Source organism: Triturus cristatus, chromosome 1_1 (assembly GCF_964204655.1).
Source record: "Triturus cristatus chromosome 1_1, aTriCri1.1, whole genome shotgun sequence".
Classification (NCBI taxonomy): domain Eukaryota; kingdom Metazoa; phylum Chordata; class Amphibia; order Caudata; family Salamandridae; genus Triturus; species Triturus cristatus.
This window is the reverse complement of record NC_140579.1, coordinates 364,704,163-364,719,384: the sequence shown is the minus strand read 5'-3', so window position 1 is coordinate 364,719,384 and position 15,222 is coordinate 364,704,163. Positions and strand designations below refer to the sequence as shown.

Sequence of the window (15,222 nt, the reverse complement as noted above, 5' to 3'; positions counted from 1 at the left end):
TGCAAGTTAACTAGGCACCATCTAGTAGCTCTCTAATTGAAAGAAACAGCAGTACCATGATTTCGGTATTAAAGAAAATCCCTAAGTGAATGTAAAAAGTAAAAAGTAAACGTCTAATGTTCACGATTTTAAAAACTTATGCGAAATATGGTCAAACGCCACAGGGTCCGCGCTCAGCGTGTGCGAAAAAGTAGAGAAAGACCGATTGGTGCTATACCTCTATATATATGAGGAATTTGACTATCTGCACCTGTGTGGTGTGAGGCAAAATTGGGAGCCCAAACGGAAACCGTGTAATGTTGTAGAACACCTACACAAAATTGTCCGCCATCTTAGAATGGTATGACGATCCTAGCGAGAGATGTGTTTTAATATTAATGGATATCTTAAATACAATGATATATATTTAAGACAACGAAAAGGAGAGTAGTTTAGACTTATATTCCGCAAATGACAAGAACTCGATATGAAACTTAAGCATTAGCCAATTCAAAATTTATTGAACGCGGTAACGGAAAAAGTATCCGCAATTTTGCAATGGTTATGTGCAAACGAAAGAGCGAAAAAAGGAAGAGAAAAGCAGTATCAAGCCTAAATTGTGAATTAAAAGTGAGGTCTGAACGTACGGCAATTAACTTATATTCCGCAAATAACAAGAACTCGGTATGAAACTTAAGCATTAGCCAATTTCAACATTTATTGAACGCAGTAACGAAAAAAGTATCCGCCATTTTGCAATGGTTATGTACAAACGAAAGAGCGAAAAAAGGAAAAGAAAAGCAGTATCAAGCCTAAATTGTAAATTAAAAGTGAGGTCTGAACGTACGGCAATTAACATATTACAGGCAAAATAGGTGTTGATGAAGTGTAGCGCAAGTATGTATAACTAGTGACATTTGCTAAACGCGACAAATGAAATATCTACCTTTTTACAAGGTTTCAAGTAAACCAACATAACCGCCATATTAGAGTGGTTATTTGGGATGGAAGAAGGTGTCAGAACTACATTGTTTATAGGATAGAATTGCAACCGATTGTTCAGGTAATAAGGTCAAGTTGTTAGCAGATGGCCGTCAGAGGTGAACTATGATGTTATTACGTCCCCTGAAAAGAATTATCATCATTTGTGAATGGTGGAATATATCTGCTCATGCAGGCCATGGTCAACGACTGATATTCATAGTTCCTGTTTGATCACCTGACCTGTGTCATCATGGGTCATAGGTTTTTGTAAACACCCAAGTGAGAATGAAAAAATTTATTATTTGTTAATGTATATTGTATTGATGGCTTAATCCATAATAATGGCAAGTGGCGAAAGAATGGAAACCCAAGAAATTAGTCAATGCCAGTTATCATCTGAGACTAAAATACCTCAGGAAAAAGGGAAAGCCAGGGTATACACTAAACGGTCGATGTAACTATGAGATGTAATAATCCTACTTGATGTTTAAATTATTTTTAAGGGCATATGTCAGAACGACAAAGGCTACTACAAAAAATGGTGAAATTCATTGTTAGTGTTAAGACCAAGCATTACAGTACGTAAACGACAAATCCAACGTGCCTCGGTTTGTCTTAAGTGGGCAGTCCTGTCACCACCCCTTTCATTTTTGGTGACATGGTCTATAGCATGAAAAGTGATCTTAGTATTTTCCGGATGGGTTTCATGTATATGAACGGAGACAGGATATTTATCATCTCGATTTTTTTATAGCCCTGACATGTTCCTGTATTCGTGTCTTTAAACTGCGAATACTGCTTCCAACATAAGCTTTTCCACGCGCACATTTAAGAAGATAAACCGTGTGTGTGGTATTGCAGTTGATAAAGGACTTAATTTCAAATTTCTTCGAGTTGTTATATTGAAAACTAAAAGTCTTATTAGTTCCCAAATTGCAAATGTTACAATTACCACAAATGAAAAAACCACAGGGTTTGTCAGGTAACCAAGTTTGTTGACAAATTTTCAATGGTTTTACATAGCTGGGACAGATAACATTCTTTATGGTTCTTCCTCTTTTGTAGATTACTTTTGGTTTAGTGGAAACTATATTGACAGATGAAGTATTTGATGTAAGTGCCAATTTTTTCTGAGTATATTGAATATTTGTCCACTGAATGAATTATATTCAGTTATAAATGCCAAATACACATGATCAGCATGAGCCTTCTTGCTTTTGGCCTTAGAGAGAATGGATTTTCTGTCTTTTTTTACAATCTTATCCTCAGCCCTTTGTAGGCAATCCTTATCGTAACCTCTTTGTACAAAATTTTTCTTAATCTTTTGTACTTGTGTCAAGAATGTGTGATCCTCGCTGCAATTGCGGCGAGCTCTAACCATTTCCCCAAAGGGGATTGCTGAAATGGTTGCTTTCGGATGACAGCTCCTAGCGTGGAGGACGCTGTTACAGGCAGTCGACTTTCTAAAGGTATTGCTATGTATTTTGTTGTCTTTAACATACAGTCTTAGATCCAAAAAGTCTATCTCTTGTTTGGAGCTCTTGATTGTTAATTTTACGTTAAACCCATTGTTGTTCAGATAATGGTGATATTCTGTGAGCTCTTCCTCACTTCCTTTCCATATAAGGAAGATATCGTCAATATATCTACAGAAGAAGAGGATGTTATCTATCCATTTGCCTGCCCCCGAGCCCCAGGCATGCTCCACCTCATACAATCCCATAAAAAGATTAGCATAAGATGGAGCAAACCTGGAGCCCATGGCAGTCCCCTGCTTTTGGAGAAACCAATCCCCACCATGCATGAATGCATTGTGTGTCAGAATCAGTTCGGACATCTGTAGTAACATATGCGTGTGGTGCAGATGTTTTGCATTCCGTTTGTGCAAATAAAATTTCAATGCTCTTAAGCCACATGACATCTGTATGCATGTGTAGAGACCTTCCACATCCATAGTTACGAACGTGAAGGTATCCTTTTCCCATTTGAAATCTTCCAATTTGCAGATTAGATCTTTGCTATCTCTTAAGTAAGATGGTAAATTTAGTACTATTGGCTGAAGGAAATGATCAACATACTCAGTAATTCTCTCAGTGGGTCCTCCGTTGCCAGATATTATAGGCCGGCCAGGTGGAAAGGAACCACCTTTGTGTATCTTCGGTAGGATGTAGATACAGGGATGCCTGGAATTATTTGCTGTGAGATATCTATATTCCAGATCGGTAATGAAGCATGACTCCTGCCAGTCCGTTAAGTGCGCATTGATGGTCTTTTCAATGGCTGTGGTGGGATTGCTCTTGAGTTTTTCATAACAGTTACCCTGTCCTAGTTGGCGATTAATTTCAGCCAAATAGTCAACCCTATCCATAAGGACAATGTTGCCGCCCTTATCCGCCTCGCGGACTACTACACTGTTATCATCTCTGATTGAGTATAAAAATTCTTTATCCTCATTGGTTAGATTAGGGGGGCATGCATATTTTTTGTTCTTGACATAACTGTCCTCAAGTTTGTGTAATTCTTCAGTTACTTTTCTTGAAAATTCATCTATGCTGAAGTCTGTTACAGTTGTCGGAGTGAATTTGGATTTTTGGCGTAAGCCACTGTCTATAGACGTGTCTTTACGTATATTAAGATCTAATGCAAAATCCATTAAGTCAGTTGAGTCATTTACATCGTCTAACGTAGTGAGAAGATGTAATACATTCACATCAGAAATGCTAAAATTCGAGTCAAGAACAGTGTCAGGAACAGAATGATAGGCAAAGGGATGTTCTGCAAAATATTTCTTTAATTTAAGTTTACGGACAAATCTGAATAAGTCCAGATGAACATTTTCAAAAGAAGGTCTCTCAGTTATGCAAAAGTTAAGACCCATGCTTAACACAGATTTCTCATGGTCATTTAGAGCTCTAGATGATAAATTCACAATGCTCAAAGTGTTCAATACATCATTATTGTCGCTGCCCATTTCATGGTTCACAATCTTTGTTATTTCTTGCCCTGTTGTGTTTCTACTCGTGCCTTTGTTCCTGCCCTTGTGTTTCTGGCCACCCCTCCTTGTTCTTCGATAGGATTTTTCTTTTTGTTTCCCAGACGGTACCGCTGTACCTCTCGTAAAAAAAACAGGAGCATTTGGAATACTAGATATACTAGTGCCTTCCCCAGGATCGCTATCAATTGAGGAGATGGAGGTATTACTAGAGGAGGTGTTCGTATCTTTCACATTACTCTGTATATCAGTGGTCTGTTTAGGCATCATATCATCATATTTACGTGCAAATGTGAATATACGACCTTTGTCGTAATCTCCCTGATCACGTAATATCTTTTGTTGTTTTTTCTCTTTAAGATATATTTGATATTTCGCTAGTTCTTTTTTTAAAATTTCTTGATTCTTAGTAGTGACATCTCCCATATTCATATCACTAATTTCTTTTTCTAATCTGGATATATCTTCCCTGATTTTTTTAACTTTACGTTCGGAATTCCTAATGAAAATATCCATCATTTTGTAAGATGAGTCATAAAGACCCTCCTCCCATTCTGCTAATAAATCAGGGTCCAGATCTTCATAATTGGGGAAGATGAGGATACGGAGCCCACGTGGAATTCTCTTATTCTCAAGATATTTCTTTAGGGTGGCTCCGTCCCACCATTTGGCAAGCTCTTGTTTTTTTAGTCTCTCGAGTCGAATATATTTACTCTTTAAACCCTCATTTTTAGTTACAGACGATGTAGAGTTATTCGTGGTCTCACTTCTTACAGTGTTGAAAAGATCCCCTATCAGTTCCTCCCTATTGTCTTCAAAATTCATTATATTTGAAATAGTTACTGTAAATTTAACTGTGCTAGGTGGCCCAAATTTGTGTGATACAAAACAGCAAAGAGAAGATCAGGGCACTAGAAAACCTGCACCAATCAAGCTAATACAATACTGTAAATAAACAAAAATATGGTGCAAGGAGCCAGGGACGTGACCTTCATGCGTCCCTAATATTTGGTGTCACCCAAAAAATGCAAAAGACAGAAATAGCTCAGCACACAACTCAAATTCATGTATTATAGACAGAAATATTTGTCAAAGTCAATAAACAAACAAGTATGTGATATATCCCCAAAGATTCACGGTAAACTTCAGTATCTGGATGATGAATTTTTCTTTATTTTGTTGTTCAAATTATTCCGATTTAAAAGTACAGCATACAATTCATAGTCGACGCGGCACGTTTCGTCCCTACGGGACTTCTTCAAGGCTACAAAGATACATATACAGGATATACATTATTATATACAATTAAAAATACATAAAAAAGAAGAGACACAATTATCACTTAAAGATCTAAAGTACTTTCTCAATACATTTGTATGTACAATCAAAACCGAGAATCTATGCGGACTTAGGGATATATTCAAGAACAGAAAAGAAATATAAAAAATACAATTTAAGGAGGATCTAACAGAGTTTCCCTGATCGTTTTTAACATTTATAGACACATTGTATTTATGTCCAGTTTTTTCTAACTATTGTATATATGTATTTCAGTTTTGTTCAAGTTATTCAGTCAGTGTTACAAACAATTTATATACAATAGTTCTACAGGCAAAGTGTGCCACAATCAACATTAATCAATAGTATCCAGCATGCGAAAGAGTCAATAATTGCCTAAGATTGCACATACCTCACAAATAATGCTTATAAAATCCAACGCGAGTTAAAGTTTTCCCTTTTTCTTTCTGTAATTGTATGTTCAAAGGTCTAAAGTCTATAATGAGGAGCAAAGATTTATGTCAATTTGTTATTCTAATAAAGATCGATCCATTCAAAGTGTACAGAATTATCTTATCTCGTCTGAAAAAACAAAATTTATGTTGTACATAAACAGTTGATGTGTAGTTGTGCTCATGCCAGAGCAAAAAGCAACTGAATCATATTCTTACTTTATTATTAAATCATTTAGACAAGTTAACTAGTAAGTTTGATAGACATGTAATTTGATCAATTGGAACCATTGTATCAGAGCGTTAGCTTAAACAAATAGGGTGCATGAAACATACCTCCATATTGACAAAAGCCTCTATATTTGTGTGATGTAGAGGTAGAAGATTCAAGGTACGATAGCCTTGATCCTACAAGACAACAAGGAGTTCAAGCAAATTATAATTATAATTTTTGAAGTTATTATTATTTTTAGTTTTTAATTTCACTTCTCTATATGGTAATAGAGACAAAGTTGTTCTAAAAGATATAACATGTAAAGTTATCAGCATAAAAGCGATTGATTAAGGCCTACAATACGAAAGGCCATATTCAAGTTAAACATGGCGGTATGGACATCTATTAGGCTGGAAAATGATCACCAGACCATAGAAATTCCTGTTATACAGTGCATGCTATTCCAATGGAACTTCAGATATGTGCCCCAATTTGCATCGTTCATGTTTGAAGTTAACTAAATATACAAGAACTATCAAACGATGTGCTTCAATTTCAAAACTTATTGGAAGTGGTTTTCGAATTCAGTTAAGCTTATGCTTAAATAAAGATCAGAATTGTGTTCTTCACGGAATGCAAGTTTGTGTACTATCCTACTATGCGCACAGAAATGTATATAAAGTTAGCACAGCGCTATTAGTGGAAACGCGCTGAAAATGATAATACGCTCATCACGGGGCTCAACATAACCGATGCATATCATTCTAGTAAGAGCAAAATTGTAAGCTTGAGTGAACACCCTACTATTGGTGGGGACACTCCGTATCCAACCTAAGGTCAAAGGTATAACTAATCGGACAACAATGGTCTTTATAGGATTCCAAATTACTCATAGGACTCCTAAGTGGGAGAGTAAGGAAAACCGCGCTCGTACGTAAACATCAGCGCCATATTTGCAAGTTAACTAGGCACCATCTAGTAGCTCTCTAATTGAAAGAAACAGCAGTACCATGATTTCGGTATTAAAGAAAATCCCTAAGTGAATGTAAAAAGTAAAAAGTAAAAAAGTAAACGTCTAATGTTCACGATTTTAAAAACTTACGTGAAATATGGTCAAACGCCACAGGGTCCGCGCTCAGCGTGTGCGAAAAAGTAGAGAAAGACCGATTGGTGCTATACCTCTATATATATGAGGAATTTGACTATCTGCACCTGTGTGGTGTGAGGCAAAATTGGGAGCCCAAACGGAAACCGTGTAATGTTGTAGAACACCTACACAAAATTGTCCGCCATCTTAGAATGGTATGACGATCCTAGCGAGAGATGTGTTTTAATATTAATGGATATCTTAAATACAATGACATATATTTAAGACAACGAAAAGGAGAGTAGTTTAGACTTATATTCCGCAAATGACAAGAACTCGATATGAAACTTAAGCATTAGCCAATTCAACATTTATTGAACGCGGTAACGGAAAAAGTATCCGCCATTTTGCAATGGTTATGTGCAAACGAAAGAGCAAAAAAAGGAAGAGAAAAGCAGTATCAAGCCTAAATTGTGAATTAAAAGTGAGGTCTGAACGTACGGCAATTAACTTATATTCCGCAAATAACAAGAACTCGGTATGAAACTTAAGCATTAGCCAATTTCTACATTTATTGAACGCAGTAACGAAAAAAGTATCCGCCATTTTGCAATGGTTATGTACAAACGAAAGAGCAAAAAAAGGAAGAGAAAAGCAGTATCAAGCCTAAATTGTGAATTAAAAGTGAGGTCTGAACGTACGGCAATTAACTTATATTCCGCAAATAACAAGAACTCGGTATGAAACTTAAGCATTAGCCAATTTCAACATTTATTGAACGCAGTAACGAAAAAAGTATCCGCCATTTTGCAATGGTTATGTACAAACGAAAGAGCGAAAAAAGGAAGAGAAAAGCAGTATCAAGCCTAAATTGTAAATTAAAAGTGAGGTCTGAACGTACGGCAATTAACATATTACAGGCAAAATAGGTGTTGATGAAGTGTAGCGCAAGTATGTATAACTAGTGACATTTGCTAAACGCGAGAAATGAAATATCTACCTTTTTACAACGTTTCAAGTAAACCAACATAACCACCATATTAGAGTGGTTATTTGGGATGGAAGAAGGTGTCAGAACTACATTGTTTATTGGATAGAATTGCAACCGATTGTTCAGGTAATAAGGTCAAGTTGTTAGCAGATGGCCGTCAGAGGTGAACTATGATGTTATTACGTCCCCTGAAAAGAATTATCATCATTTGTGAATGGTGGAATATATCTGCTCATGCAGGCCATGGTCAACGACTGATATTCATAGTTCCTGTTTGATCACCTGACCTGTGTCATCATGGGTCATAGGTTTTTGTAAACACCCAAGTGAGAATGAAAAAATGTATTATTTGTTAATGTATATTGTATTGATGGCTTAATCCATAATAATGGCAAGTGGCGAAAGAATGGAAACCCAAGAAATTAGTCAATGCCAGTTATCATCTGAGACTAAAATACCTCAGGAAAAAGGGAAAGCCAGGGTATACACTAAACGGTCGATGTAACTATGAGATGTAATAATCCTACTTGATGTTTAAATTATTTTTAAGGGCATATGTCAGAACGACAAAGGCTACTACAAAAAATGGTGAAATTCATTGTTAGTGTTAAGACCAAGCATTACAGTACGTAAACGACAAATCCAACGTGCCTCGGTTTGTCTTAAGTGGGCAGTCCTGTCACCACCCCTTTCATTTTTGGTGACATGGTCTATAGCATGAAAAGTGATCTTAGTATTTTCCGGATGGGTTTCATGTATATGAACGGAGACAGGATATTTATCATCTCGATTTTTTTATAGCCCTGACATGTTCCTGTATTCGTGTATTTAAACTGCGAATACTGCTTCCAACATAAGCTTTTCCACGCGCACATTTAAGAAGATAAACCGTGTGTGTGGTATTGCAGTTGATAAAGGACTTAATTTCAAATTTCTTCGAGTTGTTATATTGAAAACTAAAAGTCTTATTAGTTCCCAAATTGCAAATGTTACAATTACCACAAATGAAAAAACCACAGGGTTTGTCAGGTAACCAAGTTTGTTGACAAATTTTCAATGGTTTTACATAGCTGGGACAGATAACATTCTTTATGGTTCTTCCTCTTTTGTAGATTACTTTTGGTTTAGTGGAAACTATATTGACAGATGAAGTATTTGATGTAAGTGCCAATTTTTTCTGAGTATATTGAATATTTGTCCACTGAATGAATTATATTCAGTTATAAATGCCAAATACACATGATCAGCATGAGCCTTCTTGCTTTTGGCCTTAGAGAGAATGGATTTTCTGTCTTTTTTAACAATCTTATCCTCAGCCCTTTGTAGGCAATCCTTATCGTAACCTCTTTGTACAAAAATTTTCTTAATCTTTTGTACTTGTGTCAAGAATGTGTGATCCTCGCTGCAATTGCGGCGAGCTCTAACCATTTCCCCAAAGGGGATTGCTGAAATGGTTGCTTTCGGATGACAGCTCCTAGCGTGGAGGACGCTGTTACAGGCAGTCGACTTTCTAAAGGTATTGCTATGTATTTTGTTGTCTTTAACATACAGTCTTAGATCCAAAAAGTCTATCTCTTGTTTGGAGCTCTTGATTGTTAATTTTACGTTAAACCCATTGTTGTTCAGATAATGGTGATATTCTGTGAGCTCTTCCTCACTTCCTTTCCATATAAGGAAGATATCGTCAATATATCTACAGAAGAAGAGGATGTTATCTATCCATTTGCCTGCCCCCGAGCCCCAGGCATGCTCCACCTCATACAATCCCATAAAAAGATTAGCATAAGATGGAGCAAACCTGGAGCCCATGGCAGTCCCCTGCTTTTGGAGAAACCAATCCCCACCATGCATGAATGCATTGTGTGTCAGAATCAGTTCGGACATCTGTAGTAACATATGCGTGTGGTGCAGATGTTTTGCATTCCGTTTGTGCAAATAGAATTTCAATGCTCTTAAGCCACATGACATCTGTATGCATGTGTAGAGACCTTCCACATCCATAGTTACGAACGTGAAGGTATCCTTTTCCCATTTGAAATCTTCCAATTTGCAGATTAGATCTTTGCTATCTCTTAAGTAAGATGGTAAATTTAGTACTATTGGCTGAAGGAAATGATCAACATACTCAGTAATTCTCTCAGTGGGTCCTCCGTTGCCAGATATTATAGGCCGGCCAGGTGGAAAGTAACCACCTTTGTGTATCTTCGGTAGGATGTAGATACAGGGGTGCCTGGAATTATTTGCTGTGAGATATCTATATTCCAGATCGGTAATGAAGCATGACTCCTGCCAGTCCGTTAAGTGCGCATTGATGGTCTTTTCAATGGCTGCGGTGGGATTGCTCTTGAGTTGTTCATAACAGTTACCCTGTCCTAGTTGGCGATTAATTTCAGCCAAATAGTCAACCCTATCCATAAGGACAATGTTGCCGCCCTTATCCGCCTCGCGGACTACTACACTGTTATCATCTCTGATTGAGTATAAAAATTCTTTATCCTCATTGGTTAGATTAGGGGGGCATGCATATTTTTTGTTCTTGACATAACTGTCCTCAAGTTTGTGTAATTCTTCAGTTACTTTTCTTGAAAATTCATCTATGCTGAAGTCTGTTACAGTTGTCGGAGTGAATTTGGATTTTTGGCGTAAGCCACTGTCTATAGACGTGTCTTTACGTATATAAAGATCTAATGCAAAATCCATTAAGTCAGTTGAGTCATTTACATCGTCTAACGTAGTGAGAAGATGTAATACATTCACATCAGAAATGCTAAAATTCGAGTCAAGAACAGTGTCAGGAACAGAATGATAGGCAAAGGGATGTTCTGCAAAATATTTCTTTAATTTAAGTTTACGGACAAATCTGAATAAGTCCAGATGAACATTTTCAAAAGAAGGTCTCTCAGTTATGCAAAAGTTAAGACCCATGCTTAACACAGATTTCTCATGGTCATTTAGAGCTCTAGATGATAAATTCACAATGCTCAAAGTGTTCAATACATCATTATTGTCGCTGCCCATTTCATGGTTCACAATCTTTGTTATTTCTTGCCCTGTTGTGTTTCTACTCGTGCCTTTGTTCCTGCCCTTGTGTTTCTGGCCACCCCTCCTTGTTCTTCGATAGGATTTTTCTTTTTGTTTCCCAGACGGTACCGCTGTACCTCTCGTAAAAAAAACAGAAGGAGCATTTGGAATACTAGATATACTAGTGCCTTCCCCAGGATCGCTATCAATTGAGGAGATGGAGGTATTACTAGAGGAGGTGTTCGTATCTTTCACATTACTCTGTATATCAGTGGTCTGTTTAGGCATCATATCATCATATTTACGTGCAAATGTGAATATACGACCTTTGTCGTAATCTCCCTGATCACGTAATATCTTTTGTTGTTTTTTCTCTTTAAGATATATTTGATATTTCGCTAGTTCTTTTTTTAAAATTTTTTGATTCTTAGTAGTGACATCTCCCATATTCATATCACTAATTTCTTTTTCTAATCTGGATATATCTTCCCTGATTTTTTTAACTTTACGTTTTCCTAATGAAAATATCCATCATTTTGTAAGATGAGTCATAAAGACCCTCCTCCCATTCTGCTAATAAATCAGGGTCCAGATCTTCATAATTGGGGAAGATGAGGATACGGAGCCCACGTGGAATTCTCTTATTCTCAAGATATTTCTTTAGGGTGGCTCCGTCCCACCATTTGGCAAGCTCTTGTTTTTTTAGTCTCTCGAGTCGAATATATTTACTCTTTAAACCCTCATTTTTAGTTACAGACGATGTAGAGTTATTCGTGGTCTCACTTCTTACAGTGTTGAAAAGATCCCCTATCAGTTCCTCCCTATTGTCTTCAAAATTCATTATATTTGAAATAGTTACTGTAAATTTAACTGTGCTAGGTGGCCCAAATTTGTGCGATACAAAACAGCAAAGAGAAGATCAGGGCACTAGAAAACCTGCACCAATCAAGCTAATACAATACTGTAAATAAACAAAAATATGGTGCAAGGAGCCAGGGACGTGACCTTCATGCGTCCCTAATATTTGGTGTCACCCAAAAAATGCAAAAGACAGAAATAGCTCAGCACACAACTCAAATTCATGTATTATAGACAGAAATATTTGTCAAAGTCAATAAACAAACAAGTATGTGATATATCCCCAAAGATTCACGGTAAACTTCAGTATCTGGATGATGAATTTTTCTTTATTTTGTTGTTCAAATTATTCCGATTTAAAAGTACAGCATACAATTCATAGTCGACGCGGCACGTTTCGTCCCTACGGGACTTCTTCAAGGCTACAAAGATACATATACAGGATATACATTATTATATACAATTAAAAATACATAAAAAAGAAGAGACACAATTATCACTTAAAGATCTAAAGTACTTTCTCAATACATTTGTATGTACAATCAAAACCGAGAATCTATGCGGACTTAGGGATATATTCAAGAACAGAAAAGAAATATAAAAAATACAATTTAAGGAGGATCTAACAGAGTTTCCCTGATCGTTTTTAACATTTATAGACAAATTGTATTTATGTCCAGTTTTTTCTAACTATTGTATATATGTATTTCAGTTTTGTTCAAGTTATTCAGTCAGTGTTACAAACAATTTATATACAATAGTTCTACAGGCAAAGTGTGCCACAATCAACATTAATCAATAGTATCCAGCATGCGAAAGAGTCAATAATTGCCTAAGATTGCACATACCTCACAAATAATGCTTATAAAATCCAACGCGAGTTAAAGTTTTCCCTTTTTCTTTCTGTAATTGTATGTTCAAAGGTCTAAAGTCTATAATGAGGAGCAAAGATTTATGTCAATTTGTTATTCTAATAAAGATCGATCCATTCAAAGTGTACAGAATTATCTTATCTCGTCTGAAAAAACGAAATTTATGTTGTACATAAACAGTTGATGTGTGGTTGTGCTCATGTGAGAGCAAAAAGCAACTGAATCATATTCTTACTTTATTATTAAATCATTTAGACAAGTTAACTAGTAAGTTTGATAGACATGTAATTTGATCAATTGGAACCATTGTATCAGAGCGTTAGCTTAAACAAATAGGGTGCATGAAACATACCTCCATATTGACAAAAGCCTCTATATTTGTGTGATGTAGAGGTAGAAGATTCAAGGTACGATAGCCTTGATCCTACAAGAAAACAAGGAGTTCAAGCAAATTATAATTATAATTTTTGAAGTTATTATTATTTTTAGTTTTTAATTTCACTTCTCTATATGGTAATAGAGACAAAGTTGTTCTAAAAGATATAACATGTAAAGTTATCAGCATAAAAGCGATTGATTAAGGCCTACAATACGAAGGGCCATATTCAAGTTAAACATGGCGGTATGGACATCTAGTAGGCTGGAAAATGATCACCAGACCATAGAAATTCCTGTTATACAGTGCATGCTATTCCAATGGAACTTCAGATATGTGCCCCAATTTGCATCGTTCATGTTTGAAGTTAACTAAATATACAAGAACTATCAAACGATGTGCTTCAATTTCAAAACTTATTGGAAGTGGTTTTCGAATTCAGTTAAGCTTATGCTTAATAAAGATCAGAATTGTGTTCTCCACGGAATGCAAGTTTGTGTACTATCCTACTATGCGCACAGAAATGTACATAAAGTTAGCACAGCGCTATTAGTGGAAACGCGCTGAAAATGATAATACGCTCATCACGGGGCTCAACATAACCGATGCATATCATTCTAGTAAGAGCAAAATTGTAAGCTTGAGTGAACACCCTACTATTGGTGGGGACACTCCGTATCCAACCTAAGGTCAAAGGTATAACTAATCGGACAACAATGGTCTTTATAAGATTCCAAATTACTCATAGGACTCCTAAGTGGGAGAGTAAGGAAAACCGCGCTCGTACGTAAACATCAGCGCCATATTTGCAAGTTAACTAGGCACCATCTAGTAGCTCTCTAATTGAAAGAAACAGCAGTACCATGATTTCGGTATTAAAGAAAATCCCTAAGTGAATGTAAAAAGTAAAAAAGTAAACGTCTAATGTTCACGATTTTAAAAACTTACGTGAAATATGGTCAAACGCCACAGGGTCCGCGCTCAGCGTGTGCGAAAAAGTAGAGAAAGACCGATTGGTGCTATACCTCTATATATATGAGGAATTTGACTATCTGCACCTGTGTGGTGTGAGGCAAAATTGGGAGCCCAAACGGAAACCGTGTAATGTTGTAGTACACCTACACAAAATTGTCCGCCATCTTAGAATGGTATGACGATCCTAGCGAGAGATGTGTTTTAATATTAATGGATATCTTAAATACAATGATATATATTTAAGACAACGAAAAGGAGAGTAGTTTAAACTTATATTCCGCAAATGACAAGAACTCGATATGAAACTTAAGCATTAGCCAATTCAACATTTATTGAACGCGGTAACGGAAAAAGTATCCGCCATTTTGCAATGGTTATGTGCAAACGAAAGAGCAAAAAAAGGAAGAGAAAAGCAGTATCAAGCCTAAATTGTGAATTAAAAGTGAGGTCTGAACGTACGGCAATTAACTTATATTCCGCAAATAACAAGAACTCGGTATGAAACTTAAGCATTAGCCAATTTCAACATTTAGTTGAACGCAGTAACGAAAAAAGTATCCGCCATTTTGCAATGGTTATGTACAAACGAAAGAGCGAAAAAAGGAAGAGAAAAGCAGTATCAAGCCTAAATTGTAAATTAAAAGTGAGGTCTGAACGTACGGCAATTAACATATTACAGGCAAAATAGGTGTTGATGAAGTGTAGCGCAAGTATGTATAACTAGTGACATTTGCTAAACGCGACAAATGAAATATCTACCTTTTTACAAGGTTTCAAGTAAACCAACATAACCGCCATATTAGAGTGGTTCTTTGGGATGGAAGAAGGTGTCAGAACTACATTGTTTATTGGATAGAATTGCAACCGATTGTTCAGGTAATAAGGTCAAGTTGTTAGCAGATGGCCGTCAGAGGTGAACTATGATGTTATTACGTCCCCTGAAAAGAATTATCATCATTTGTGAATGGTGGAATATATCTGCTCATGCAGGCCATGGTCAACGACTGATATTCATAGTTCCTGTTTTATCACCTGACCTGTGTCATCATGGGTCATAGGTTTTTTTAAACACCCAAGTGAGAATGAAAAAATGTATTATTTGTTAATGTATATTGTATTGATGGCTTAATCCATAATAATGGC

The 15,222-nt window shown here is 36.4% G+C and overlaps 2 protein-coding genes across 2 annotated transcripts; both read right to left on the bottom strand.

Annotated features, from left to right (window-relative positions):
- Positions 1–10: 10 nt before the first annotated feature.
- Positions 11–9,295, bottom strand: LOC146870221 (uncharacterized). Its single transcript, XM_085642155.1, has 3 exons — positions 5,646–9,295; positions 2,905–5,219; positions 11–81 (listed from the first exon to the last, which is right to left on the bottom strand). The coding sequence occupies exons 2-3, from the start codon at positions 4,778–4,780 to the stop codon at positions 11–13; spliced, it is 1,947 nt and encodes a 648-aa protein (XP_085498281.1). The 5' UTR covers positions 4,781–5,219; positions 5,646–9,295.
- LOC146870220 (uncharacterized) lies at positions 9,112–14,566 on the bottom strand. Its single transcript, XM_085642142.1, has 3 exons — positions 13,081–14,566; positions 12,705–12,788; positions 9,112–12,278 (listed from the first exon to the last, which is right to left on the bottom strand). Exon 3 carries the CDS (start codon positions 11,449–11,451, stop codon positions 9,112–9,114), a length of 2,340 nt encoding a protein of 779 aa, XP_085498268.1. The 5' UTR covers positions 11,452–12,278; positions 12,705–12,788; positions 13,081–14,566.
- Between the last annotated feature and the right edge of the window lie 656 nt (positions 14,567–15,222).